Source organism: Eutrigla gurnardus, assembly GCF_963514095.1.
Source record: "Eutrigla gurnardus genome assembly, chromosome: 19".
Lineage (NCBI taxonomy): Eukaryota > Metazoa > Chordata > Actinopteri > Perciformes > Triglidae > Eutrigla > Eutrigla gurnardus.
Window position 1 is genome coordinate 11,582,350 of NC_139930.1, and position 26,605 is coordinate 11,608,954.

Sequence of the window (26,605 nt, forward strand, 5' to 3'; positions counted from 1 at the left end):
ACATCCTTAGGTAGGCTGCCTCCCTGTAGTTGGCTTCTGTCCACTCCTTTTTGTTAATTTCAGAATAAGTGTCACCAAAATAGTAATTTTAGTGTTTTTATAAAAGAATCCCCTGTTAATAAAATTTGTTATACTTTCCTAATTTGATTCATCTTTTTTGTGCCACTAATCCCCTTTTTTTTTTTTACAGATATCTCCAGTTATTAATTAATTCAATTGAAACAAATAAATTTGGCTTTATTTGGAAACCACGTCTCTGTCTTGTCTTAGTATACGAACTTGTGTTGTCTGTGAAAGTATTGAGGTCTTATTCAGAATTTCATAGGATATTTCCTGGGGTGAAACTCCCCAGGTGGCGTTGTTTGGGTCAGGTTCTGGTGGCCTCCAGCCACACATTCACCTCGCCACATTTTGGAGAATATTATGCGTTACTCACTGCGTCTAGGCCGAGGTGAAGCTGACGATAAAATAGTGGCAAAACGCCTCCGACCTTTATTTGGGTCCGCAGTGTCGGAGTTGCCCAGAGCCGAGATGCAGCCAGCGGACGCTTCTCTTCTTCCAAGCCTGTTGGTGACGCCGGATTCAATTCAACAGAGGTTCACTGCAGCAAAGTCAACATTTATACACGTTCACATGCATCATGCAGCCGTCTTCGTCAGCTGGTCTGTGTATCTCTCAACATCACCCAAGAGCAAGCGTTATAAAGCGTTGATGAATGGAAAATCACAGCTGCAGCATCATCATAGTTTATAATTCCTTAGTGGATTTAGCAGGAGCATTTTCTCCAACAATGAAGAAACAGTTTAATATGTTTTATTTGTAATATGTTAAATACATTATGTTTTCTATTCTACTCTGTGTGTGCTCTGTGTTTCATGTTGATGGTTTTCACTGGACAGCAACTAGTTGCTCCAGTCACTAATGTATGTTCTTCAACACGACAAGGTTCAGTCTAAAGACAAAGCCATCCCGATATACTCCATTCATTTAAGTACATTTACACAAACATTAATACATTTACAACAAGTACAAGGAGGAATGAACCTGACTGATTACAAACTGCAATGTTTTCATTCACATCTTTGCATTGACTCTGAATGTAATCACACCGCTTTGTGTTTGTTGTGAACAGTTTCAGAGACACAGAGACACTGATCCATCCCAGACTCTAAACCCAGGATAAAGAGGTTCAGTGAATGTGGTGTTGAAGGTGTGGAGGTGGATCAGTTTGTTAGAGGAGACTCTGTAGAAGGTCAAAGTGCCAGCAGGACAGTCCAAGTACACTGCTACCACACCAGGGGAGGAGGAGGAGGAGGAGGAGATGAGTGTTTGTTTTCTTTTGTGCCAGACAGAGTAACGACCATCAGAACTACTCAGACTCCAGGACTGATCATTCCATCCAAACCCAGAATCGTTTCCTCTCCTCTTGATTCCTCTGTAACTCACTGATATATAAACATGTGCTCTCCACTTGACCTCCCAGTAACAGCGACCAGTCAGACCGTCTCTACACAGCAGCTGAGGCTGTGAGACAAATCTGTCTGGATGATCTGGATATGACTGGTCGTCTGACACACGTGTCACCTCCCTGTTGGTGTCGTCCAGTTTGAGTTCTCTGCTGACTGTGTTTGTGTCCAGTTCCAGTTCACAGACATCTGATGGAGAGAACAAACACAATGCAGCTAAAGGTTATTGTTGGAGACAATCGGGTGTTTTTTGGTGTGTGTTTTGAAAGCTTAATAAATATACTTTGGGTATTAGTATATGCAGTCATTAAGCCACTCCTTAAAAAACCCAGCCTTGACCCGGAAGTGCTTGCTAACTACAGACCAATCTCAAATCTCCCGTTCCTTTCAAAAGTGCTGGAAAAGGTAGTTGCTGCCCAACTTCACGACCACCTTCAAACAAACAACATGTTTGAAAAATTTCAGTCTGGTTTCCGCCCTGGCCACAGCACGGAAACTGCTCTGGCCAGGGTCACTAACGACCTACTGATGTCAGCTGATGCTGGCTCACCATCCCTGCTCATTCTCCTTGATCTCACTGCAGCTTTTGATACGGTTGACCACCACATTCTCCTCCATCGCCTACACTCCACCATCGGACTATCTGACTCAACTCTCAACTGGTTTACCTCCTATCTCACTAACAGAACTGAATACGTCTCCCTGGGAGAAGCCAAGTCAGACACACTCCCCGTCTCCTGTGGTGTCCCCCAAGGGTCAGTCCTCGGACCCACCCTTTTCACTGTCTACATGCTTCCCCTTGGCCGTGTCATCAGCCGGCATGGAATATCTTTCCATTGCTATGCTGATGACACCCAACTTTATTTCAAAATCAACCCAGCATCCTCTGACACCCTGCCATCTTCCACACTCACCACCTGCCTGGGGGAGACAAAGGCGTGGATGAAGGAGAATTTTCTGCAGCTTAACAGTTCAAAAACTGAAGCCATTCTCATTGGCACCCCACATCAGACCCGGTCATCCACCATTACCAGTATCACCTTCGCCGGCCACGACATCCACCTTTCTCCATCAGTCACCAACCTTGGTGTAATAATGGACCCCCACCTGACCTTTGAACTTCACATCAAACAGCTTTGCAAAAACTCTTTTTACCACCTAAAAAACATTGCAAAACTCCGTCCATCACTCTCTCTCCCAGATGCAGAAAAACTCGTCCATGCCTTTGTCTCCACCAGGCTGGACTACTGTAATGCTCTTCTTGCCGGGATCTCCAACAAAAACATCCAAAAACTTCAATACATTCAAAACTGTGCTGCCCGGATCCTTACAAGGACACGAAAATTTGACCACATCACACCAATTCTCAAATCCCTCCACTGGCTCCCTGTCCCATTCAGGATTGAATACAAGGTTTCCCTACTGACCCACCAGTGCCTCCATGGTAATGCTCCTATTTACCTGAAGGAGCTAATCACCCCTCAGCCCACTTCACGACACCTCCGCTCCGGTCAGGCAAACCTCCTGCAGATCCCAAGGACCAAACTCCGAACCATGGGAGACAGAGCTTTCTGTCACGCCGCTCCCTGTCTTTGGAATGCTCTCCCTGACCACCTGAGAGCACCACTGACCCTGGACACTTTTAAAAAAGGCCTAAAAACCTACCTTTTTAAAAAAGCCTTTCATTAGTTGTTTCCTTTGGAGAGACGCTCTCTCTCCAAATTTTAACTTTTTTTAAACTTTTTTTTAACTTTTACTTTTCTTTTTTTATGTAGCACTTTGAGATTGTTTGCTCAATATAAAGTGCATTACAAATAAAATTCACAAGGGGGCGGTAACTTGATGGTGATGGGTCACGTCACCCATTTCATTGATAAATAGACACCGGTGTGTAGTGGTGTGTGTTTTGTTGGATCGCAGAGAAAAACACAGTGTTGGGGAACTAGCAGGAGCAGATTCAGTTATTAATAGATAATTATTCATATCAATACTCAGTCTCAATATAAAGGAGTTTGTATTCAAATGCCAATAATTAATAAATATTAGAATATGAGTACAAACAGTTGAAGGATTTGTGAATTCTTCACAGAGAAGAGGTTGATATCATTCATTCTTATACAACATTAATAAACACAGCAGTATGTTCATAAGGGGTTTATTAACAATAAACAAAGAAACATACACTAAGTCGAAGTGGCCTATCTAACTAAATACTATACAAGTGTGTGTGTGTGTGTGTGTGTGTGTGTGTGTGTGTGTGTGTGTGTGTGTGTGTTACAAGATGGCGGCTGTGGGTGTCGACCAGTCAGCCATGTGGAGTGGGGGTGTTCTTTGTGGGAGGCCGTGTGGTCCTGCCTGGAGAACAGGTTTCTATATATGTGTACGCTGACGATCAACAGACAAAACAAAAACACGACAAAATTACATCGTTGGTCCTAAAAATATCACAGTTTGGCCTTAAATTACTAAAGATGGACACCAGACCAACCTGTGGTCTGGTCTCTGGACTAATGTGAGCTACTATCTAGACCTCTGGGGGACCACAGACAGTCTCTGGTTCCTCCACATAGTCTGGTCTGGTCTCTGGACTAATGTGAGCTACTATCTAGACCTCTGGGGGACCACAGACCCAGGAGACAACATCTGGTTCCTCCATTTAGGATTCAGGGACGTCAGGACGACAGGAGGACGATCTCAATGCTGAGACGCTTTAGAGACACAGAGGAATTTATCTCTTCAGTTGAAATATTTAAACATAAACCCGACTACGTGAATTTTGCGTGTTTGTCTCCGTTGCCGTCCGGCAGGAATTGGCGTCCGTTTGTGTCTCTGCGTTGACTTTGTGTGTAATTGAGTGTGAAAATGTGGCGTTTGCTGTGAACACAACACGACATCTTTACAGCCACGAAGAAACAAACGCTGCATCCTGATAGAAACGTGATCATCGGATTTCAGTCATGAACACATTCAAATCTGGAGCAGCTGAGTTACTGAAAACATACTCACACTTCCTCAGACCAGGTCTCAGTCTCTGCTGTCCCCCATGGTCCACCCTGCAGGAAGACATTCAAAGACCTCAATCAGGTCCACCATTAAACATGAACCCCAGTTCCTCAGTCAGAGACGGAGACACAGTCTGGAGCTGTTGTCCATCTGTCCTCACCTGAGAGTGTCCAGTCTAAAGTCTGTCCATCTGTCCTCACCTGAGAGTGTCCAGTCTGATGTCTGTCCATCTGTCCTCACCTGAGTGTCCAGTCTGATGTCTATCCATCTGTCCTCACCTGAGTCTCCAGTCTGATGTCTGTCCTCACCTCAGAGTGTCCAGTCTAATGTCTGTCCATCTGTCCTCACCTGAGAGTGTCCAGCCTGAAGTCTGTCCATCTGTCCTCACCTGAGAGTGTCCAGTCGAATGTCTGTCCATCTGTCCTCACCTGAGAGTGTCCAGTCTGATGTCTGTCCATCTGTCCTCACCTGAGAGTGTCCAGTCTGAAGTCTGTCCATCTGTCCTCACCTGAGAGTGTCCAGTCTGATGTCTGTCCATCTGTCCTCACCAGAGAGTGTCCAGTCTGAAGTCTGTCCATCTGTCCTCACCTGAGAGTCCAGTCTGATGTCCGTCCATCTGTCCTCACCTGAGAGTGTCCAGTCTAATGTCTGTCCATCTGTCCTCACCTGAGAGTGTCCAGTCTAATGTCTGTCCATCTGTCCTCACCAGAGAGTGTCCAGTCTGATGTCTGTCCATCTGTCCTAACCTGAGTCTCCAGTCTGATGTCTGTCCATCGGTCCTCACCTGAGAGTGTCCAGTCTAATGTCTGTCCATCTGTCCTCACCTGAGAGACCTGTCTGATGTCAGTCCATCTGTCCTCACCTGAGAGTGTCCAGTCTGATGTCTGTCCATCTGTCCTCACCTGAGAGTGTCCAGTCTCCAGTGTGGACCCTCCAGTCCAGCAGACAGCAGCTTGACTCCTGAGTCTCCTGGATGATTGTAGCTCAGGTCCAGCTGTCTCAGATAGGAGGGGTTGGAGTCCAGAGCTGAGGCCAGAGAAGAACAGCCGTCCTCTGTGATCAGACAACCTGACAGACTGAAGACACACACTACTGTCACTTCTGGGGACACTACATAGACGTCCATTTGTCCACTTTTTAAAATGAGAAAAAGTGATATTTGTCTTTTGTTGTGTTGATGTTGTACTGGGTGGGATAAGCGTGGCTGAGTGATGGACAGCGATGGACAGAGGAGGACGTTAAAAGAAAGACAAGAGACGAGCTGCAATGATTGAGAGAGAAATCGAAGCGTTAGAAAAGAGAAGAAACAACAGTTGAAACAGTCTATGTGGTCTGTCTTCAGACCTGGTGTGCCAACAAAGATCTGGTATTGATTTTAAACCAGCTAGCAAAGAAAAAAAGGCTGGAATTCAATAACATTTCAACGATGTTTATAGTTTTCATATTGAACTGGAGGAATTATGAATAACAAGTACTCTGATAAAAACACTAAAATACAAAACACAGCTTTGAAAATGTGCTTCTTAAGAGTCTCAGAACATATGAGGCATTCAGGTGTTCAACTGCCAGTTGGAAGAAAAGAGTCTGTCTTGATTCAAAGCTCTGTTCTCACTGTCAGCGTTCCTCTTTGAGAGCAGCCGTGTGAACTTATCTATCGACTCTAGATCTCACCGACCTGACTGACGTTTATCACCTCCACTCTCTGATCCATCTGTCAGCTGTCAGTGAGTCTCGTCAGTTGTCACCATAGAAACGTCACTCACAGAAACTCCAGTTTGCACAGATTTGATTAAGTTCAGAGTTAACGTTTCACCCCGTTGCATTACTGGGTAATTTAGTGTTTGTGAGTAGCAACCAGTGAGGTGATTTAACCTCCAACCATACTGCAGCAGTGTAGTGATGCTAACGCTGCAGCAGTAAAATGGAAACACTCCGTCATCATTTAATAATTCTCAATGATCTATCAGTTATGGGTCTGGGTCCTGATAGGACGGGGTCTGGGTCTGGATCTGGGCCAAGCTCCACCTCTTAGTGACCCTTGCTATAGACAGTGTTGGGCAAGTTACTTCAAAAGCGTAATGCATTATTTATTACTTGTTACTGTCATTTCAAAGTAATTAGTTACATTACAATATTACTGTCTTTGAATTGTAAGGCATTACACTACTTTTACATTACTTTTGCATTACTTTTCGCCAAAATAAAAGGACATTTTTGTTCTTGATAGATCTTCTTGTGTTCAATGCAGCTCATTACACAGCAGGATGTGATGTTTTTCACTTCAAAATAAAAGAACGAAAAACAGAAAATGACTCGTATCCCGTTATTCGTTTAAAAAACGGAAAACGATAAACGGAAAACGACTCGTTAACTGATATTAGATATTGTCTTCATGAATGGGATTTGGGGATGAAATAACAGGGCCATTTTTCATTCCAGATTTGCTGTACGTCTTTTTTAATGACCCGGAAGGCGCTGCGAAATTACCTGAAAGCCTACCTGAGACATTTAGGGGAGCTCTAAAACACTGTTCATTAACGCTCTGACAGCGTCTGACGCTTGCGTTTTGAAACAAACCTACTGTTTTAAACTCGCACCAAAAGCGTTATGACGCGGACATAAAAGCGGTTCAAAGCCGACGGGGAGAATCGGAGCCTCCGCCTTTTCGCCGCCGCCCCTCAGCTGTTGATCCTCGGTGTGCCGGGTCGGCTGCACTCTGACCGACCGGGAGCCGCTCCGTGAGTCGGTGTCCAGCTCATGGAGCCTGCTAACAACAGCCCTTAATTAACATAGTGTAGAGTCACACTGACCGGCTTTCACACTTTTCCAAAAGTGGAGCGTATGCCCATCTCACGATCGCGAATGTAGAGTCAATTGATTTCGGGTTTAAAATGCATTGTAACGCGCGTTACTGAGATTTGTACCGAGTAAAAAATGTTTTTTTGTAATGCCTTACATTACCGCGTTACAGCAAAACGTAATGCATTACAGTAATGCATTACTTTTGTAACGCGTTACTCCCAACACTGGCTATAGAGCCTTTTACAGTCATTGTCATCATAAATATGTGTGCACATGTTGGTGTTAAAATGGTGTTTTGTCTCCGCCGTGCAGACGAGTTAGAAGCTTTAAACTTTGAATTAAAACTGTCAGCAGCATCAAAATGTCTGGTTGGTTCATGTTCAGTTGTCAGAGTTGATATTCCAATCAGGCTTCAACCTCTGGTTCAGAAAAGTGAAGTCAAGCCTGAAGGTCCTTAAAGCTGCATTCTCTCTGCTGGCCACTAGGGGGTGTTTTCATGAATAATATGTCTTCATTGCATCTGCATACCTTTGAGTCTGCATGTGGGTCCTCCCTGCTGCTTTCAGCCACCGTGACAACAATATTAGTTCATTTCATATAAAACTCAATAAACTCAACTGTATAGAAAGTGGTTCAAACTGGGTCCACCTTGACAGCAGAGACAGTCTGGTGTTGTAGTTCAGGCTCACATGTTCATGGAGTGACGTTCACAAACGTAGACTGACGTTTGCAACAGCATTTATAAACGCCAGGTGGATTTATAAAACTATTAAAACATTGAACGGCAGGGAAAAGATAAACAAGAGGTTTGGTTTTGATAAAAGTTTTGTTTTGTTCTTTTGCTGGCAAGTCGTTAGCAGCAGAAACAGTATTTCATCAGCCATGTTAACAGATTAGTAGCAAACGTGTCTTTTTAGGAATACATGAATATAAATAACTGAATATTTGGTGCATGTAAACGCATCATTGAAAGCTTCATAGGTAAACTTCTCAAAGTAGTTGAATCTGACCTGAGAGTTTCCAGTCGACAGTGTGGACTCTCCAGGCCAGCAGACAGCAGCTCCAGTCCTGAATCCTGCAGGTCGTTGTTACTCAGGTCCAGGTCTCTTAGACTGGAGGACTGGGAGCTGAGAACTGAGGACAGACCTTCACAGCTTCTCTCTGAGAGGTTACAGCCACTGAGTCTGAAGAGGAATCAGAAATTAGTGATGAAACAATTACAAACAACTGTTCATCACCTCAGGTTCTAACTGACATTATTATCATAATTAAGTTAAATGATGTTTAACATGTTTGTTCATCAGGTTATTGTTGCAGCTGGGTGGTATATTAGGCTCCATGGTGAGGTTAACGTCACACTGTGCCATCTGTTTATTTCTGTCCGAGTCTTCTTTCAAGACTCTCACGTGACTCCGTTTCACCAATCAAACGCAGCCAGGCAGTCACATGACAGAACACAAACTCTCCACGCCCGGTTATAGATAGAACTCTTTTAACGTTTTTTTAATTCTAAATCCTTGTCATTCAGAGACAAATGTGCATAAATATGCAAGTGTATGTGCAATCATTTATGGAGGAGTGTTAAGCTTAGATGGAGCGGTGACTCCTCTTCTCTTGCGTGGTGAAGAATAAGCAGATCGATAGATTCTCTTTAGCCTTTGGCGTATTTATTCTCTAGAATACATGACTGACTACTGTCCAGTCAGTTCCAACAACAACAACGAACAACGGGGACAGTTGTTTCGCGCGCTGCTTCACAAGAACGTAGCGACGTCATCACGTTGTCCCTTCAAAGTAAGGGCGTAATCATATATTAATACTTGACACATATATTAACACTTAACACCCCCACTCGCACTTAGCTCACTGGGTTACCTAAAAAACAGAACAATAACACGGTTTCCCTCTTTGGCTTAACACACAAATATACTCTGCACTTTTAAGTGCCAAACATATCCTGAGCAAACTTCTTTAGCTTTAGCTTAGTGGCCGGCTTTGTCAACACATCGGCAATCATTTGCTCAGTAGGGCAATATTCCAAAGTTACCCTTCCATTATTTACAGTTTCCCTGATGAAGTGGTACTTAATATCTATGTGCTTGCACCTTTGCCTGCTTACTGGGTTTCTGGCTAGTGCGATAGTACCCTGGTTGTCTTCGTACACCTTTGTTTGTGTATATTTGTATTTGTCCATGCCTTCTAGTAGCTGTTCTAAGTAGATACATTCCTGTAAGGCTGATGCTAAAGACATGTACTCGGCCTCGCATGTAGATAGTGCTACTGTTGGTTGTTTTCTGCTTTTCCATGAGATGAGAGAGCTTCCCTCACTCAAACTGGCACAATATCCTGTCATACTATGCCTATCTGTTACGTCTGAGGCACAGTATATTCTAAGACCTAGTCTCTTTGTGTCGCTTCCTTTGAAGCATAACTTCTGTTCTTTTGTACCTTTGAGGTATCTGAACACATGTTTTACTGTGTTCCAATGTTCTTCAGTTGGTTCAGCAAAATGCTGAGATAATTTACTGACCACAAAGCTTAGATCTGGTCGAGTGCATGTGGACAAGTATATTAAACTTCCCACTGCCTCCCTGTACTTCTTTGGCTCATTCATTTTGTCAGCATCCTCTGAGTACTCAAGCTTTGGCTCACATGGAGTCTCTCTTGGCCTGCAATCCTGCATTTCAAACCTCTCTAGTATCTTGGTTGCATATCTCTGCTGTGACATTGTAACCTGACTCTCTGTTTGGTTAAAGTCTATCCCCAGAAAATGGTTCAACCTCCCTAGATCCTTCATCTTGAACCTCTCTGCGAGCATTCTCTTCACACTGTTCAGTACATCGTCATCACTAGCGGCTACAATTAGATCATCAACCCATATGATCAAAATAACCTTTTTGTGCTGTTTTTCTCTTGTGTACACACAGTTGTCTGCAGGATTCTGTTCAAAACCATTCTCAGTAAGATATGTATGTAACATTACATTCCAATTTCTCCCTGACTGTTTTAGACCATATAAAGACTTCTGTAATTTACACACCATTTTTCCACCAGTTTCAGACTCTGTCTCAAAACCTTGTGGTTGCTCCATATATATTTCACAGTCAATCGGTGCATGCAAATAGGCCGTCTTAACGTCCATCTGGTGCAAAATAAGATTCTCCTGTGCTGCCTTTTGCATGACCACCCTCACACTTGTCATATCTGCTGTAGGTGAGAATGTCTCTTCATAGTCAATCCCTTCTTTTTGACTGTAGCCTTTCGCTACAAACCTCGCCTTGTACTTGTCTGATCCGTCGATATCACTCTTGAGTGCATAGACCCACCTACCCCCCACTGCCTGTTTACCCGGTGGCAACTGAGTGAGGCTGTAAGTCTTGTTCTCCTCCAGTGATCGCATCTCCTCATCCATTGCATTTTTCCACTGCTTTGACTTTGTTGATGCTATGGCGTCCTGGTAGGTTTGCGGAATGTCGCATACGGCTCTGTAACAGTAGTCCACAGCTGTTTGCAGTTTGTCAACCTTGTCCTCGGTTTCAAACTCCTGCAGGTGAGATGGTCTCCTCCTGTTTCTCGGTGGGTTCCTTCTGTTTACAATCTGTTCAGGTAAAACCTCTGAAGCACCACTTTGAACACCCTGACCTGGTAAATTTTTCACACATTCATCAACATTTTCTTCCATATTGACCTTGGGATGTACCTCTCTATCACTACATTCTATGTGTGACTCAGGCGTTTGTGTTTCTCTCTCTGTGGCTGCCTTGGTTGGGAATTTTACCAACCTGTGTTTCTGAACCCTCTCTGTGTCAGGATAGTATACCAGGTAAGCTGGGCTGTTTTTGTCATAGCCTACGAACACACCCTGCTCACACCTAGAGTCTAGCTTGCCCTTTTCTTGCTTGTAGGCAAAACACACTGATCCAAATTTTTGCAGTTTGGATACATTTGGCACCCTGCCATTTAACAGCTCGTATGACGTTTTCTTTGTGCGTCTGCTGTAACACCTGTTTCTCACGTAAGCTGCTGTCTGGATAGCATAGTTCCATAGCTTGTCTGGTAGTTTACTTTCTATCAGAAAACATCTGGCCATATCATACAGTGTTCGCCACCCTCTCTCTGCTGTGCCGTTTTGGTGGGGCGAATAGGGCGCAGACGTCTCGTGCCTGATTTTATTCTTCCTTAACATTGTTTGGAAGTCTCCACATGTAAACTCAGTGCCGTTGTCTGAACGGATACACTCGACTTCTCCATAAGGTGCTATGTCTGCCAAGAACCATTCTGTGGCCTGTACTGCATCACTTTTGGACCTTAGAAAATACACCAATATGGTACCTGAGTAGTCGTCTGTAAAAGACTGTGTATATTTGTGTCCATCTATGCTCGGTGTTCGCATGGGACCTGTTAAGTCAGTGTGCACAAGTTCCAAAGGTTTCTTAGCCTTACTGTCTGGCTCCCTATTCCTTGTTTGGGTGAATTTTCCCTGTGTACACACTTCACAAAATGCTGGCCTTACTGCACCTCCCTCTATCTCCATGCCTTCCACTACACCCTTTAACTTCTGTACATCTTCGTAGTTACAATGACCCAAAATCTCGTGCCAGGTTTGTACATCATGACACACACATTGTTTACATTGATCAACATTAATTTCAACAGTTGGCAAGTAAAACAAATTTCGACTTTCATGGATATCAAACCTGCTGCCATCGTTGGTAACCATGCGACTGTCCTCTTTCTGAAAGGTGATCGTCGCTCCTCCGTTTACTGCTCTTGCAACCGAAAAGATGTCGTGTGGGTATGAAGGTATGTACAGCGCGTCTCGAAGTTGCGCTCTGTGCTGGCGTCCGGCGTTGTCTAGTAGGTAGATCACCGCTGTTCCCCTCCGTTGTGCTATTCCGCTGCACTTGGTTCCGTCGGCCAACTCCACTGAATGGGACTCGGGCCGGAATGAGTCATTGAAGCTCTTGAACTTTCCGATGTCATTGACAATGTGGGATGTCGCTCCCCCGTCCACCATGATGTCCTTCATGTTCACATTGTCCGGTGGTTTCTTTCTTTTGGTGTGGTTGACCTTGAAGAGTTGATCCTGGTTGCTATTCGGTTCCTCTGCGACTCTTCTGGCTCCATCTTGAGTCCTCTTTTTCCTGCATATAGATTCTTGGTGTGTGTTCGTCTTGCAGTAACCGCACCACACTTTTATGGAGCATGCCCTTGACTTGTGTCCTTTTAGTCCACACCTGTAGCATGTTACGTCGGTGTCTTCACTTTTTCTGCTGCTGCTGGCGTGCGTTTTGGCGGGGCCTCGGCTTGGCCTCACACTCGTCTTCATCACGTTGTCTGCGGATTCTACTGTGTTTATTTTCTCTGACTCTTCATAAATCCGTAGCCTTCTCTTGAAGTCTGTGAATGTAACATTATCTTCATTCTGTGTTACATGGACGGCTAGTGGCTTGAAGGAGTCTGGTAGTCCGTTTAATACCATGGCTATGGTCAGTCCATCACTCATGGTCTCCCCTGCATCTCTCAAAGCAGTAATGACGTTCTCCGCTCTTATCATATAGTCAGTAGTACTCTCGTTCTCTGTCATGCTTAACTTGGTCAAAGACGTGTACAAGTTTATTATTCTAGGCTTGCTTTTTCCCGAATAATGTTCCCTCAATATTCCCAGGGCTTTCCTGCCGTCATCGGCTGCATCGTGCCTGATCAGCGATAGGCTCTTATCGTCTATCAGTCTTACCAGTTCAGCATAACAATCAGCATTCTTCGCGCCATCTTGGGCTAGCTGATCTGCGTTGCCGCCGGCAGGCTCATTCAATATTGTCCCTTTTAGCTTATGAATGTGCAAGTGGCCTAGGAATCTTGTTTCCCACAGTTCATATTTGTCTTCTGATCCATCGAATATGAGCTTTGTTCCAATGATTCCTGCCGTTGTGCTTGCCATTTTTGCTTACACGCCAATTTCACTCGGGGGCTATTAGCCTCTTTGCTAGTCTCTTAGCTTGCTATACGTTCATTGCTAAGCTAGGTTGTTATCTTCTTTAGCTTTCACGTTATACGACGCTACTCACGTTTCACTTCTTCCGAGAATCTAAACGCTCATTTATCTCCAAGCTGGTACACAAAGCATTCACGTTAGCCTAAGCATGTCCAAGTTCCGTGTCTATACTGCGCGGCAACTTCTTCTTTCGGTAATCCGTCCGAGATGCTTGTTATACTTTCATTGTGTCCTAGCGTTTCCTGGGCCCATAACCTGTTAAGCTTAGATGGAGCGGTGACTCCTCTTCTCTTGCGTGGTGAAGAATAAGCAGATCGATAGATTCTCTTTAGCCTTTGGCGTATTTATTCTCTAGAATACATGACTGACTACTGTCCAGTCAGTTCCAACAACAACAACGAACAACGGGGACAGTTGTTTCGCGCGCTGCTTCACAAGAACGTAGCGACGTCATCACGTTGTCCCTTCAAAGTAAGGGCGTAATCATATATTAATACTTGACACATATATTAACACTTAACAAGGAGTCACAATATACCGCCCACTTTTTGAAATCCCCCCGACTTTTACCGTCTAACGTCAGTGAATCTGTCGATCCTATTTAAGTTTCACTTTCAGTTGTGAATCAGTTCATTTCTGAATGTTTCTGATGTGAGATTCTGTTTGTAGCTGCTCATCACTCAGATTCTTGTGGGTCGAGTCATTCTTATGTCAACAAAACTCAGAGAAAAGTTAGAATAAATGTCTTCGACATGACTATCGATCACTGTGTGTGTGTGTGTGTGTGTGTGTGTGTGTGTGTGTGTGTGTGTGTGTGTCGGTGAAACAGACAGAGAGGAGAGACGCTGGATGAAGCGGTGAGCTGTGTTTTTTCTTTTCTTTCAGCTGAGGTGACAAACGCTTCATGTTAGAGAAAGCATTGATTTTTATGTAACTGGGGGGGTAAGCTGCCCTTCCAACGTCTATGCCTCCTGGTAGTCTCTCAGATCACCAGGTGCGGGGCCACAATAATCAGAATTTACTCAGAAGTTACTCAGTACTCCAGTAGTTTTTTCACTAAATACTTTCTTACCTTTACTGTTAAGTAACTATTTAGAACTAATTTTTACTTCTTTACCTTTTGCAGTTGGGAAAACCAATCAAATCGTTCAGAATGCAGATAGAACCTTGTAATTCCAAGATGGTTTATTGTTTTCTGAATGAAAAACTATATTTACAGAGCTTTGCTGGAGGCTTGGACCACCGGCAGCAGCCTTACAAGAGCCTCCTCTGAAGCACAGTATTCCTTCAGGTCAAACACGTCCAGATGTTTTTCTGAAGACAGTAAGATGAAGACCAGAGCTGACCACTGAGCAGGAGACAGTTTATTGGAGGAGAGACGTCCTGAAGTCAGATACTGTTGGATCTCCTCCACCAGAGAACGATCATTCAGTTCATTCAGACAGTGGAACAGATTGATGCTTCTCTCTGGAGACAGATCCTCATTAAGCTTCTTCTTGATGTACTGGACTACGTTGGTGTGTGAGCTACTTCCTGTCTGTGTCAACAGACCTCGTAGGTGTTTCTGATTGGTCTCTAGTGACAGACCCAGAAGGAAGCGGAGGAACAGGTCCAGGTGTCCGTTTGGACTCTGTAAAGCCTTGTCCACAGCTCTCTGGTGCAGATGTTTTGGTTTAGGTTTCTGTCTGGAGACTTTAAACAACGATGAGACTGTTTGTTTTTCTGCCATTAGATTGACACCAGACTTGATGAAGGTCAGATGGACATGAAGAGCAGCCAGAAACTCCTGAACACTCAGATGGACGAAGCAGAACACCTGGTCCTGGTACAGTCCTCTCTCCTCTCTGAAGACCTGTGTGAACACTCCTGAGTACACTGAGGCTGCTTTGATATCAATGCCACACTCTTTCAGGTCTGGTTCATAGAAGATCAGGTTTCCTTTCTGCAGCTGCTCAAAAGCCAGTTTTCCTAGAGACTTAATCATCTTCCTGCTATGTGGACTCCAGTGTGGATCCGTATCAGCTCCTCCATCATACTTGACGTTCTTCAGTTTGGACTGAACCACCAGGAAGTGGATGTACATGTCGGTCAGGGTCTTGGGCAGCTCCCCTCTCTCCCTGGTCTTCAACACGTCCTCCAGAACTGTAGCAGTGATCCAGCAGAAGACTGGGATGTGGCACATGATGTGGAGGCTCCGTGAGGTCTTGATGTGGGCCATGATCCTGTTAACCTGCTTCTTATCTCTGAACCTCTTCCTGAAGTAGTCCTCCTTCTGTGGGTCAGTGAACCCTCTGACCTCGGTCACCATGTCAACACACCCAGGAGGGATCTGATTGGCTGCTGCAGGTCTTGTGGTTATCCAGAGGCGAGCAGAGGGAAGCAGTTTCCCCCTGATGAGGTTTGTCAGCAGCACATCCACCGAGGTGGACTCTGTAACATCAGTCAGTATCTCGTTGTTGAGGAAGTCCAGAGGAAGTCGACACTCGTCCAGTCCGTCAAAGATGAACACAACCTGGAACTCTTCAAACCTGCAGATTCCTGCTTCTTTGGTTTCGGTGAAGAAGTGATGAACGAGTTCCTCCAAGCTGAACTTCTTCTCTTTCAGCAGGTTCAGCTCTCTGAAAGTGAATGGAAACGTGAACTGTATGTCCTGGTTGGCTTTGTCTTCAGCCCAGTCCAGAGTGAACTTCTGTGTTAACACCGTTTTTCCGATGCCAGCCACTCCCTTTGTCATCACTGTTCTGATTGGTTCATCCCTTCCAGGTGAGCCTTTAAAGATGTCTTCTTGTCTGATGGTTGTTTCTGGTCTGTCTGGTTTCCTGGATGCCGTTTCAATCTGTCTGACCTCATGTTGGTCATTGACCTCTGCAGTCCCTCCCTCTGTGACGTGGAGCTCCGTGTAGACCTGATTCAGGAGGGTTGGGTTTCCTGCTCTAGTGATGCCCTCAAACAAACACTGGAACTTCTTCTTGAGGCTAGACTTGAGTTTACGTTGGTTCACTGCACCAGCGGTTCCTGAATAAACAACAAAGGAACCCAGTTAGTGGATCCTACAGACCCTTTTACATTCTATGAACAAGCCAGGTGTTAGAGCCATGTATTCCTATAGTCCTCAGTAGTAGTGACATCATGAGCTTCTTTCATGATTAAATCAAACTAGTGGAGACAAAATCAATCAGGTGCACCTGATGAAGCCAACAGAAGTCAACTAAAAGACATTTACAAGACAAACAGAACTGGAAGGATATATAACCCTTTGAACTGCAGCTGTAAAGCTCAGTGAGTCAGTCTAGAAATAAAGAGCCTCTTGTATCGCCTCAAAACGGTATTGCAAAATCTCTACCGGTGGACACTTTAATACCGTCACACGGTATAATACCGTCATACCGCCCAACCCTAGATGACGGTGTTGAAAATAGTACCGTTTGGATATTTAAATATCCTGGTATACTGTAATCCTCCACGCTGAGACGCCACCATTGAAAACATGCAGGTGTCTTCGTAGAAGCCTGTTAATACATTTTTGTTTTCATCTACCAACTATTTAGTTCCTAGCTGAAAGTCACCAGTTAACAAGGTCACTGGGTGCAGTGAAACACCTGTTCCTCTTAAACGGTCGTGATCCTGTCTGAACTCTGTAGAACTTGAGTCTGTTGGAATATCGATTCTGACAACCGAACACGTAACAAGCAGACATCAAGATGCTACTAACAGTTTAAATTCACTGTTTAAAGCTTCTAACTCGTCTGGATGGTTGAAGCAAAACAACATAAACATTGACATCATGCGTACATATATTTATGATGACATTGGCTGTAATCGGGTCTGTAGACAACCAGAGAACCTAAACATTGAAGTTGTGTGCAGCCTATTAGGAGAAATATGAAGTTCTTCATGTTGAATCCTTCTCTTCTTTCCACCATGTTAAAACTGTTAAAATCCTCTTACTGATCTGCAGACGGTCAGCCAGCTCCTCCTGCTTCATTCTCCTCAGGAAGTGCACTGTGATCTTCTGAAATGCCTCTCTGTTCCTCCTCTGCTCTTCATCCTCACCGCCCAACAACTCCTCGTCCTCATTCTCCAAGCATTCTGGGTAATCTGGACTCAGGACCTTCTGGATCTACTTCAGCTCATTCTTCACAAAAGTGCCAATGTTCTCCTCCAGCAGTTGGAACAGAAGGATAAACTGAACATGAACTCTAAAGAACCCAACATGAGATATTCAATGATCATGATCCTTGGCATGTGAGTATAAAACCTTGATATTGAGACTGAATACAGTTTTAGGTTATCTTTTCCCTGATCCCAGGGTGGTGCCCCGTTTATTCATGATTATATCATGATAATATATTAAATATAGTTATTAATATCGATAATCATATTGACATTAATAATTAGCTGTTGATAACCAAATCTGCTCCTGCTACGTTACCCAACAGATTGGTTATTTCATATTCTGTAGTTTCATCCCAGTTAAAAAGGATTTAATTGGTCCTTTCTGTTCGAGCTTCAGTGAAACAAGAGACTGTCTGTCACTCATCGTGGCTCAGAAGACGGAACGGGTTGCAGGATTCAGGGCTGGTGGACTCTGAGTTATTGATTAAGGTGCTGGTCTAGACCTGATTCATCCTCTAATGAGAGTTCAGGTTCAGTTCTTACCTTCCATCAGCAGCTTGGTCACCTTTAAAGTTAATAATGTTAGGCATAGACCAGTCACTCTTTGTGGATACACAGCTGGGTCCAGGTCTTGGTCCAGGTCCAGGGGATTCTGGTCTGTGCTGCTGCATCCTGATGCAATAAATGCAATTTAAGAAATAATTTTACTATGATATTATCCCAATACAATATTATCATGATACATAGGTTACGATATGGAGGAAACCCCCCCCCCCCCCCCCCCCCCTATCTGCAAAGTCATGAGTGGTGCAAATAAACATAAAACGATCCTGCTGTCAAACTAAGTAGTGTGAGGGGCAAGTTGCATTGTGGGAGATGTTTGGCAGTTCAGACCATCACATCATTCATTCAGCAAATGTTTCATGTGTGTAAATTACAAACCACTCAGGTGGAAGATTCCATCAGCTGTTGTGAGTTATTGTTGATCGACACTGTGTTTTTGTGGTCAAACAAACCAACAGAGAAAAGATCTGAATTTCCCAGTTAAACTTTCATTCCTATCATATCAATATTTGAAGCTGATCAGCTGAAGTGTCAGCAGGTTACAGCGTCAGGTCCAGGTGTGTGTCAGGTTAATATTTAATCTGAATATTTATTTGACTCATCAAACTTTACTGCTTCTTCTTCTCAGACAACTAACAGTATTGAAGGCAATTAAAGCTTCTGGTCTCAGTGATTGTTCACCAAAGTGAAAACAAATGGATTCAACAGTCGACACTAGATTCAGATCATCCCCTACATGGACTACAAAGGTCTGGACCAAGACCTGATTCTTCACCTCAGGACAGTCAGATAATAACAAGGTTCAGTGTTAAACTCAATAAAGCGATCTAGTTAATATTATGTATATTTATGTTGTTGAGTGAGAATCATGATGGTGGAGTGATCTGAGTCCTGGACACTTCGAGATCCTCGTCTCACCTCTGAGCTTTGGTCTGGCTGTCATGTCCCCCATTCCGGGTGGTTTTAGAGGGAAGGACTCCATCCTCTCGGCCCTCACACTGATTCATAGCAGAGTCTCCACCTGCTGGCAGAGACGTACACTGTCACTACGGCAACAATACTCACATTAGAAAAGACAAAGTCCCGCCCCTTCCTGTGTCTCCAATGGTACCTAATTTCTTGAAAACTATGAGCGCTAGTTAACGGTGAGACCAATAATGTTGTGGTCCCGTTTCAGTTGTACAGCGTCCAGAGGACAGCAGGAGAATCTCAAAGACTTTCAGGACACAGCAACACACAAAGTTACCGCTCCAGTTAAAATATTTCAACTGACTCAAATACGCATTTAGTCCTTGTGTTAATCTTTGAGCTTTTCTTCATAGATAACTTTAGCTTCAATGCTAACATTTTATTCACATTGTAAATAGCTCAGACGTAAATGTCCAACATGAAGCCGTAGGGATGAATCCCTGTTGTCGTTATTTGAACATTCTTGATGTTTGTTGAAGTCAAGGTCAGAATGTAGAACTATACCAAGATTTCTGACTTGGTCTTTAGTCTCCAGTTAGAGATTCAAGGTGTGACACATCCAGTCATTAATGTGTTAAGTGCAGGTAAAAAGTGAGTCTAATGGGTCATAATTATCAGCTAATAAAGCTATAGAGGTCTGTGTATCGTCAGCGTAATATTGTGCTTCTGCATAATTTGATCTATTGGCAGCATGTAGTGATTGAACAAGGCCCAAGGATTGACCCCTGGGGAGCTCCACATGTCATTTTTGTTCACTCAGATATATGGTTAACAATAGATACAATGTAGTCTCTGTCAAGTACGATTCAAACCAGTTTAGGACAGTGCCAGATAGCCCCACCCATGTTTCCAGAATGCCTAGTATGCCGTGGTCTACTGTATCAAACGCAGCACTACGGTCCAGTACAACTAGAACGAAGATTTTGCTGCAATCTGTCATTATCCGCGTCTGTCGGTTAAGTTACCATTTTTTGTCCTGTCTTCATTGTCGTCTCGTCTTTTATTTTGAAGTAACTGTGTTCCCTCTCGTTTCAGGCACTTCCTGCCCCTGTTTCCGCTGTCTGTGATGTCCCGCCCTCTCCCTGATTGTTTCACCTGTTTCCCATTACCTCGTGTGTATATGTTGTCAGCGTCTCCCCTTGTCCTGTGCCAGTTCGTTATGTCCCGTCATATCAACCAGTGTTCTTGTTCCCTTGTTATCTCGTTCACGACTCCTGCTGACGGTTTGTTCTGTTGCTACTTTGTTTCTAGATCCTTTTGCTTGTTTGTTACTTTAAGTCAGCCTTGTTGTGTTTCCTCCTCGATACCCTTTTCTAGCTTAGCCTCCTTATTTTGTACTTTGTATTTAGACTCGAATCCCCTGTAAATAGTATTGATATTTGTTTCCTGCCAATTTTATAAATATATATATATAGTCATAATGACTTGATCATCTCAAATGAGGTTTCTTGTTTGCATTCATCTCATATTGACTTCCAACATGTGAAGTTTGTACATCGATTGTAGACTCAACTCAAGTTGGATTATTCATGATGTTTGCCAAACGTGTTATTGTTTTGTTGTTTTTTAAAAATGTGAAGTAGAATTTGAGCTGCTGGTCTCTCAGTTCCATACTACTGTACTTTAAAGCAGATTTTAGAATGGAGTTCATTCAGAAAAGTTACACATCTGTTACAAAATGCATAATTCACTATTTCCATTCCAGATGTCATTTATTCAATAGGTTTCATGTGTGACATTCAGCGTGTTGGGTTTGTCAGTGTTGTGGTTTAAAGCTAAAGTAAACTGGGAGGAGCCTTGATATCAGTCATATTTCACTCTGCTGCTGTTTTGAAAAGCGCCCCACTATATTCTTATCATAGTTATTAGTGTGAAGCAAAGAAGGAACAGCTGACGTCAGTTTCTCATCCTCTTCTTTGTGTTTTCATCCTGACCCACAGAGCTCTCTTCCAACGCTGGTCGACTCCAGAGAGGAAGATCTACAACATCCCCGGCTTGACTCCTGACATGATGCAGCTCCTCATCGACTTTGCATACACCGGCTCCGTTTCAGTGACGGAGGACAACGTTCGGGAGCTGCTTCTAGCAGCCGATCAGTTCAATGTGATGGGAGTTGTGAAAAAGTGCTGCGACTTCCTGGAGAGCCAGCTCTGCCCAGAGAACTGCATCGGCATCTTCCAGTTCACCGCCGTCTGCTTCTGCCCTGAACTGCACCGCCAGGCCTACAGCTTCATCGTCGACCACTTTGAGGAGCTCGTTTCCTCTGAAGAGTTCCTGCAGCTCTCTGTGCAGCAACTCAGCGCCATCCTGAACAGAGACGACCTCAGAGTGAGAGACGAGAGGACTGTGTATGAGGCCGTCCGCCGCTGGATCGCCCACTCACTGGAGGAAAGGAGAGACCACATCGCTGTGCTCTTATCTAAGGTAGGATGACTTCCTGTCACATGATTTCTTCTCCATGGTTTCATCCTGATTGAACAGTAGTCTGTAGGGACACCTCTAGAGTCAAGGACCAGCCTAAAGTACTGCCGTCCATGAACTTCTATTCAAACATTCTGTCCTGTTTTCTCTGTAGGTGCGGCTGGCCTCCATGGGTACAGAGTACATGAGGATCAGTGTGATGTCTAATGAGCTGGTGAATAACAACGCAGACTGCCAGCGCATGGTCAGGGAAGCCATAGGAGTCATGCAAAACCAGCCTGATGTCTACCACCATCTCGCCCATCCTCGCATTCCAAACGCCGTCCTGCTGGCCATCGGAGGCCGGAGTGGCGGCAATATGACTGCCGGCATTGAGGCCTACAACGTCCACACCAACGACTGGATCAGCTTGACCCAGGATCTGGAGCGTCCTCGTGCCCACCATGGCACCGCCTTCCTCAACGGGAGCGTCTACTGCGTTGGGGGCTTCGAGAGGTTGGAGCGTTTCAACAGCGTGTGCAGGTTCGACCTCAGCTCAAAAACCTGGCATGAGGTGTCGCCCATGTTTTTCCACCGCTGCTTTGTAGGCGTCACTACACTCAACGGGTGCATCTATGCCATGGGAGGGTACGACGGGAATCAACGACTCTCCACTGCAGAGCGCTATAACCCCGAGACAAACCAGTGGAGTCTCATTTCATCCATGCAGGAGGTTAGATGTGACGCCAGCTCCACGACGCTCCACAACAAGGTGGGTCTCATAATTCTCACATTATCTCACAGTTGTGTAGTGATATTTCAGATGATTTATAACCAGTAGAAGCCAAGAAAAGTGTTAATTCTTAAATCATTTCATTGTTAAATCCTATTAAAGTCCTTTCATGTTGTTCCCAGGTTTACGTTTGCGGTGGTTTCAATGGGAACGAGTGCCTGCAGACGGCTGAGTGTTACAACCCAGAGACCGACCAGTGGACAACCATCGGCCTCATGACCTGCGCCCGCAGTGGGATTGGCATCATTACGTATGCAGACCGCCTCTATGCTGTAAGTCCAGGAAACACTGCTGACCCTCACATAGAGATTCAGAGAAACTGGTTCAATCTCCGTTTGACCTTTTCATTTCCTCTTCCTCCCAAAGGTCGGCGGCTTTGATGGCGCCAGCCATCTCAGCAGCACGGAGGTCTACGACCCTCAGAGCAACACCTGGAACCAAGTGTCCCACATGTTGACCCCTCGCAGCAACTTCGGCATCGGAGTCATCGATGACCGGATCTTCGTTGCCGGGGGCTACAACGGCATCGCCATCTCCACCAACGTGGAGTGCTACAACGTGACCACTGGTGAGTGGTCCGAGGTCTCTGACATGGGGATCGGCCGCTGTGCTCTGAGCTGCTGTGTTGTGTCCGGACTCCCCAACATGGCCCAGTATCTGGTCCCACGTGATGTTCTGCCTCTTTTAGACTTGGATAGTGTTCCTGTGGAGGCAGGACGTTCTGACTAACACCATCCACCATGTTTATTAATATGTTTTTTTAAAAATGTAAATAATAATAAATAAACTTCTTTCTGTATCAAACTGCTACTGACAGATTGTGTGAACTTTTAGTTTTATACCATGTGAAGGGGAATTTTATAAGGTAGTCAAACTAAAAAATGAAACTGTTGGCTGTTATCTGCTAAATGTGTATTCCAGCATATCTTATTCTTACTTATTATCTTACTTATTGTAAGTCGCTTTGGACAAAAGCGTCTACTAAATGACCTCAATGTAATATCTAAGAGTGTGATATGCTTCTATGGTATTTGGCATTTTGATATTTAAAAAGCCACCAAGGTTTAATATTTTGGCTTTTTCAAAGACCAAGAGAGTCATGAGTTCAAAGGTCAAAATAAACATGGCAGTACCTTAAGTCCTCTTCTGAGCCACTCAATTCAGCAATTGTAGTAAAATCATACTTCTCGCATTCATTCTTGTCATCTGAAAGTACATAAAGCAAAAGTAAAATGCATACAAATGAGTAAGTCTTAATATACAACAGGTTTGGCTATTATATAATACATGTGTAACCAGCATGAAAAATCAGGTTACTAAACCTATATTTGTCATTTAGACAGTTCTACTAAACCCCCAGTAGATGGCAGTATTCCCCTGCTAGTGTTTGTATCCGGCGTGAACCAAGGTCAGGTATCGCGTTAAGTCTGCACCTGAGAGCAGACGCCATTTCTCTCAAGGCATAAGCCAGACCGAGGGAGTCAGTAGCTAAAACAAAGAAAACACGACGCAAAGAGTAGCAGAAAGCTGCGGATAACGGCAGAGACGTCCGCAGGCAGACCCGATAAGCCGTGAGCCGACGAGGAAAACCCTTTGTTAAGTAAAATGCATGAGACTCCGGTGAGTTAGCACACAGTTAGCTTCTAGTTCGGTAGCCGTTCAGACGGAAAAAAAATACATTTATTGTGCTATTAACTTGGGTTATGATGGTCTATGTTGCTTAAAATATGCCATATGACGCCTTCCAATGTTGTTCTGTTACTTTTGTGCAATTTCTACCGTAGTTTATCGTTTGTAAAATGATCGCTAGCTTCAAATGCTAAACCTACTAGCAACCGCGACATGCTAACTGCTAGGTTGGGATGCTATTTTGTCCATTGTTTTATGCTTAGTAATGCTAGTCGCCATGCTAATCGCTAAGCTAAGGCTAATTTTCCATGCCGTTTACATTGAGAAGATGCAGTTTAATCATTTTTTATGCCATGCGAACTGTTTATTTGTGTTATTAGCCACTGCAAATGGTAACAGCACCATTCTGGTGTGGTATGTTTCATTTATTGATTTATTGAAGAAAAATGCACTTTTGTGTATAAAAACTGTGATTAATTTCATGTTCAAGAGTTAAATATTAAAAAGGTGAATTAAAATAGTTAAAAACTGATGATAAAGGATAAATAGAGGTTTTAAAAGATGCATAAACTGTGTCTGTTAAAAATATAATTGTTAACATGATAATTCATGAATAATTGATATCATTTATGGTCAAAACTAATTGCTTTAAGTCATAATAATTAGTTTAATGTGTTCTAATGAATTTCCTAAATGTTGGTGAACCTAGAAAACGATGAGATCTCATAAGAAATAGAGACAGAATCAGATGAAGTTTCTTATACCTATGCACTTTCTGTGTAGGTTGTTTTTTTTTCTTTGCTAGTCTCAACTGAGAAACAGAGAGAACGAGACAAACAAGATGGCGAGCCCAGCCCAACGCTTCTAATCAATTCTCATTGATATTAAAATATCACCTGTTCAAACCACTCCTCTTTTTGAGTCATTCACCCAACTCCTACCGAACCTAGGGATGTGAGTATCCATTAATCAGGGTTAAAGGTGCTACAAAGCCAACAGAAGTAAAATAAAAGACATTTACAAGACAAACAGAACTGGAAGGATATATAACCCTTTGAACTGCAGCTGTTAAGCTCAGTGAGTCAGTCTAGAAATAAAGAGCCTCTTGTATCGCCTCAATTCGCCGTTTTGGTTTTGAAAGGAAAATTCACCAGAATGAGATTTTTAAGGCAACAAAACAGAAACACTGACCTCTGGTGGCGTCTGCTGGTCACTACAACACATCACAATACATCATCATAGAAAGAGACGGTATTGATGACGGTAGGTCATTTGGGCGGTATGAGCAAAATCTTATATCACGGTATGAATAATTTCAAATCACGGTAACGGTATATATCACGGTATGGTTTCCCCCCCTGTAAATTCAATTAATGGCTTAAAAATAACCATACTGTCGCATTTGATCATTTTCCTCTTTTATTTTAATTTTCACAATAACAATAAGCCACAAAGAATGTGCAAATGTCTGGTAAACATTTGAACTCCAGCTTTAACTTAAGCGTGTGTGTGCAAATGTAAACACAGAGCTCCATCTAAATAAGAAATAAAAATAACAAATGAGAAAAAGTATGCTTCGTGATGGCCTCCGTTATCTCCCTCCATCGATGTGATTTATTGTCATACGGGGTGCCATCGGCGAAAGACTCATAATACTGCTTCGCATGTTTTATCTTTAAGTGGTGGAAGAGGTTACCGGTGTTTCCACCTGCAGCAGCAACAGTCGCGCGACACTCTGCAGAGTATCGCTTTTTGTTCGTTGTCGGATTTTCTAAATCCAAAAAAGTTCCAACAGACGTAGCGCTCTTTTTCGTAAAGAGTTGGGTGGGTCGCGCTGCCTCCGTTTCCTCGTGACGTTCACTCTCCGCCTCCGCCATGATTGTTATTACTCAGGTAAAGCTGTTTCTTCTTCGTCGTGCTCATGCAACCACGCAAGCAGTCTGCTGCAATGCCCGCATTGCCCCGTGTGTCGAGGCGGTGTAATTACAGTGACTCAGAGCGATGCCGCAGACATCTGCGCTTTCTCCGGTATAAACGGTATTGCAAAATCTCTACCGGTGGACACTTTAATACCGTCACACGGTATAATACCGTCATACCGCCCAACCCTAGATGACGGTGTTGAAAATAGTACCGTTTGGATATTTAAATATCCTGGTATACTGTTATCCTCCACGCTGACACGCCACCATTGAAAACATGGAGGTGTCCTCGTAGAAGCCTGTTTTAAATACGTTTTTGTTTTCATCTACCAACTATTTAGTTCCTAGCTGAAAGTCACCAGTTAACAAGGTCACTGGGTGCAGTGAAACACCTGTTCCTCTTAAACGGTCGTGATCCTGTCTGAACTCAGTAGAACTTGAGTCTGTTGGAATATCGATTCTGACAACCGAACACGTAACAAGCAGACATCAAGATGCTACTAACAGTTTAAATTCACTGTTTAAAGCTTCTAACTCGTCTGGATGGTTAAAGCAAAACAACATAAACATTGACATCATGCGTACATATATTTATGATGACATCGGCTGTAATCGGGTCTGTAGACAACCAGAGAACCTAAACATTGAAGTTGTGTGCAGCCTATTAGAAGAAATATGAAGTTCTTCATGTTGAATCCTTCTCTTCTTTCCACCATGTTAAAACTGTTAAAATCCTCTTACCGATCTGTAGACAGTCAGCCAGTTCCTCCTGCTTCATTCTCCTCAGGAAGTGCACTGTGATCTTCTGAAATGCCTCTCTGTTCCTCCTCTGCTCTTCATCCTCACCGCCCAACAACTCCTCGTCCTCATTCTCCAAGCATTCTGGGTAATCTGGACTCAGGACCTTCTGGATCTTCTTCAGCTCGTTCTTCACAAAAGTGCCGAT

The 26,605-nt window shown here is 43.8% G+C and overlaps 2 protein-coding genes across 2 annotated transcripts; one reads left to right on the plus strand and one right to left on the minus strand.

The window, feature by feature from the left end:
- Positions 1-1,013: 1,013 nt before the first annotated feature.
- LOC311029521 (protein NLRC3-like) lies at positions 1,014-17,333 on the minus strand. Its single transcript, XM_084034690.1, has 6 exons — positions 17,215-17,333; positions 14,484-16,281; positions 8,282-8,455; positions 5,372-5,545; positions 4,473-4,519; positions 1,014-1,655 (listed from the first exon to the last, which is right to left on the minus strand). The coding sequence occupies exons 1-6, from the start codon at positions 17,249-17,251 to the stop codon at positions 1,135-1,137; spliced, it is 2,751 nt and encodes a 916-aa protein (XP_083890816.1). The 5' UTR covers positions 17,252-17,333; the 3' UTR covers positions 1,014-1,134.
- Positions 17,334-19,333: 2,000 nt separating this feature from the next.
- LOC311029406 (kelch-like protein 10) lies at positions 19,334-21,537 on the plus strand (the record flags this gene model as incomplete). The annotated part of the gene is made up of 2 exons (XM_084034541.1): positions 19,334-19,341; positions 20,856-21,537. The coding sequence occupies 2 exons, from the start codon at positions 19,334-19,336 to the stop codon at positions 21,346-21,348; spliced, it is 501 nt and encodes a 166-aa protein (XP_083890667.1). The 3' UTR covers positions 21,349-21,537.
- Positions 21,538-26,605: the final 5,068 nt, after the last annotated feature.

What these genes read in the sequence shown, in the direction of transcription:
- LOC311029521 (XM_084034690.1), bottom strand. Translation starts at nt 17,251, where the DNA reads ATGAAGCAGGAGGAGCTGGCTGACCGTCTGCAGATCA. An exon ending in GGCTGACCGTCTGCAGATCA is followed by an intron (nt 16,282 to 17,214) that starts GTAAGAGGATTT and finishes TTGTTTATTCAG; the next exon opens with GAACCGCTGGTGCAGTGAAC. An exon ending in CAAGCCTCCAGCAAAGCTCT is followed by an intron (nt 8,456 to 14,483) that starts GTAAATATAGTT and finishes ATTCCTCTTCAG; the next exon opens with ACTCAGTGGCTGTAACCTCT.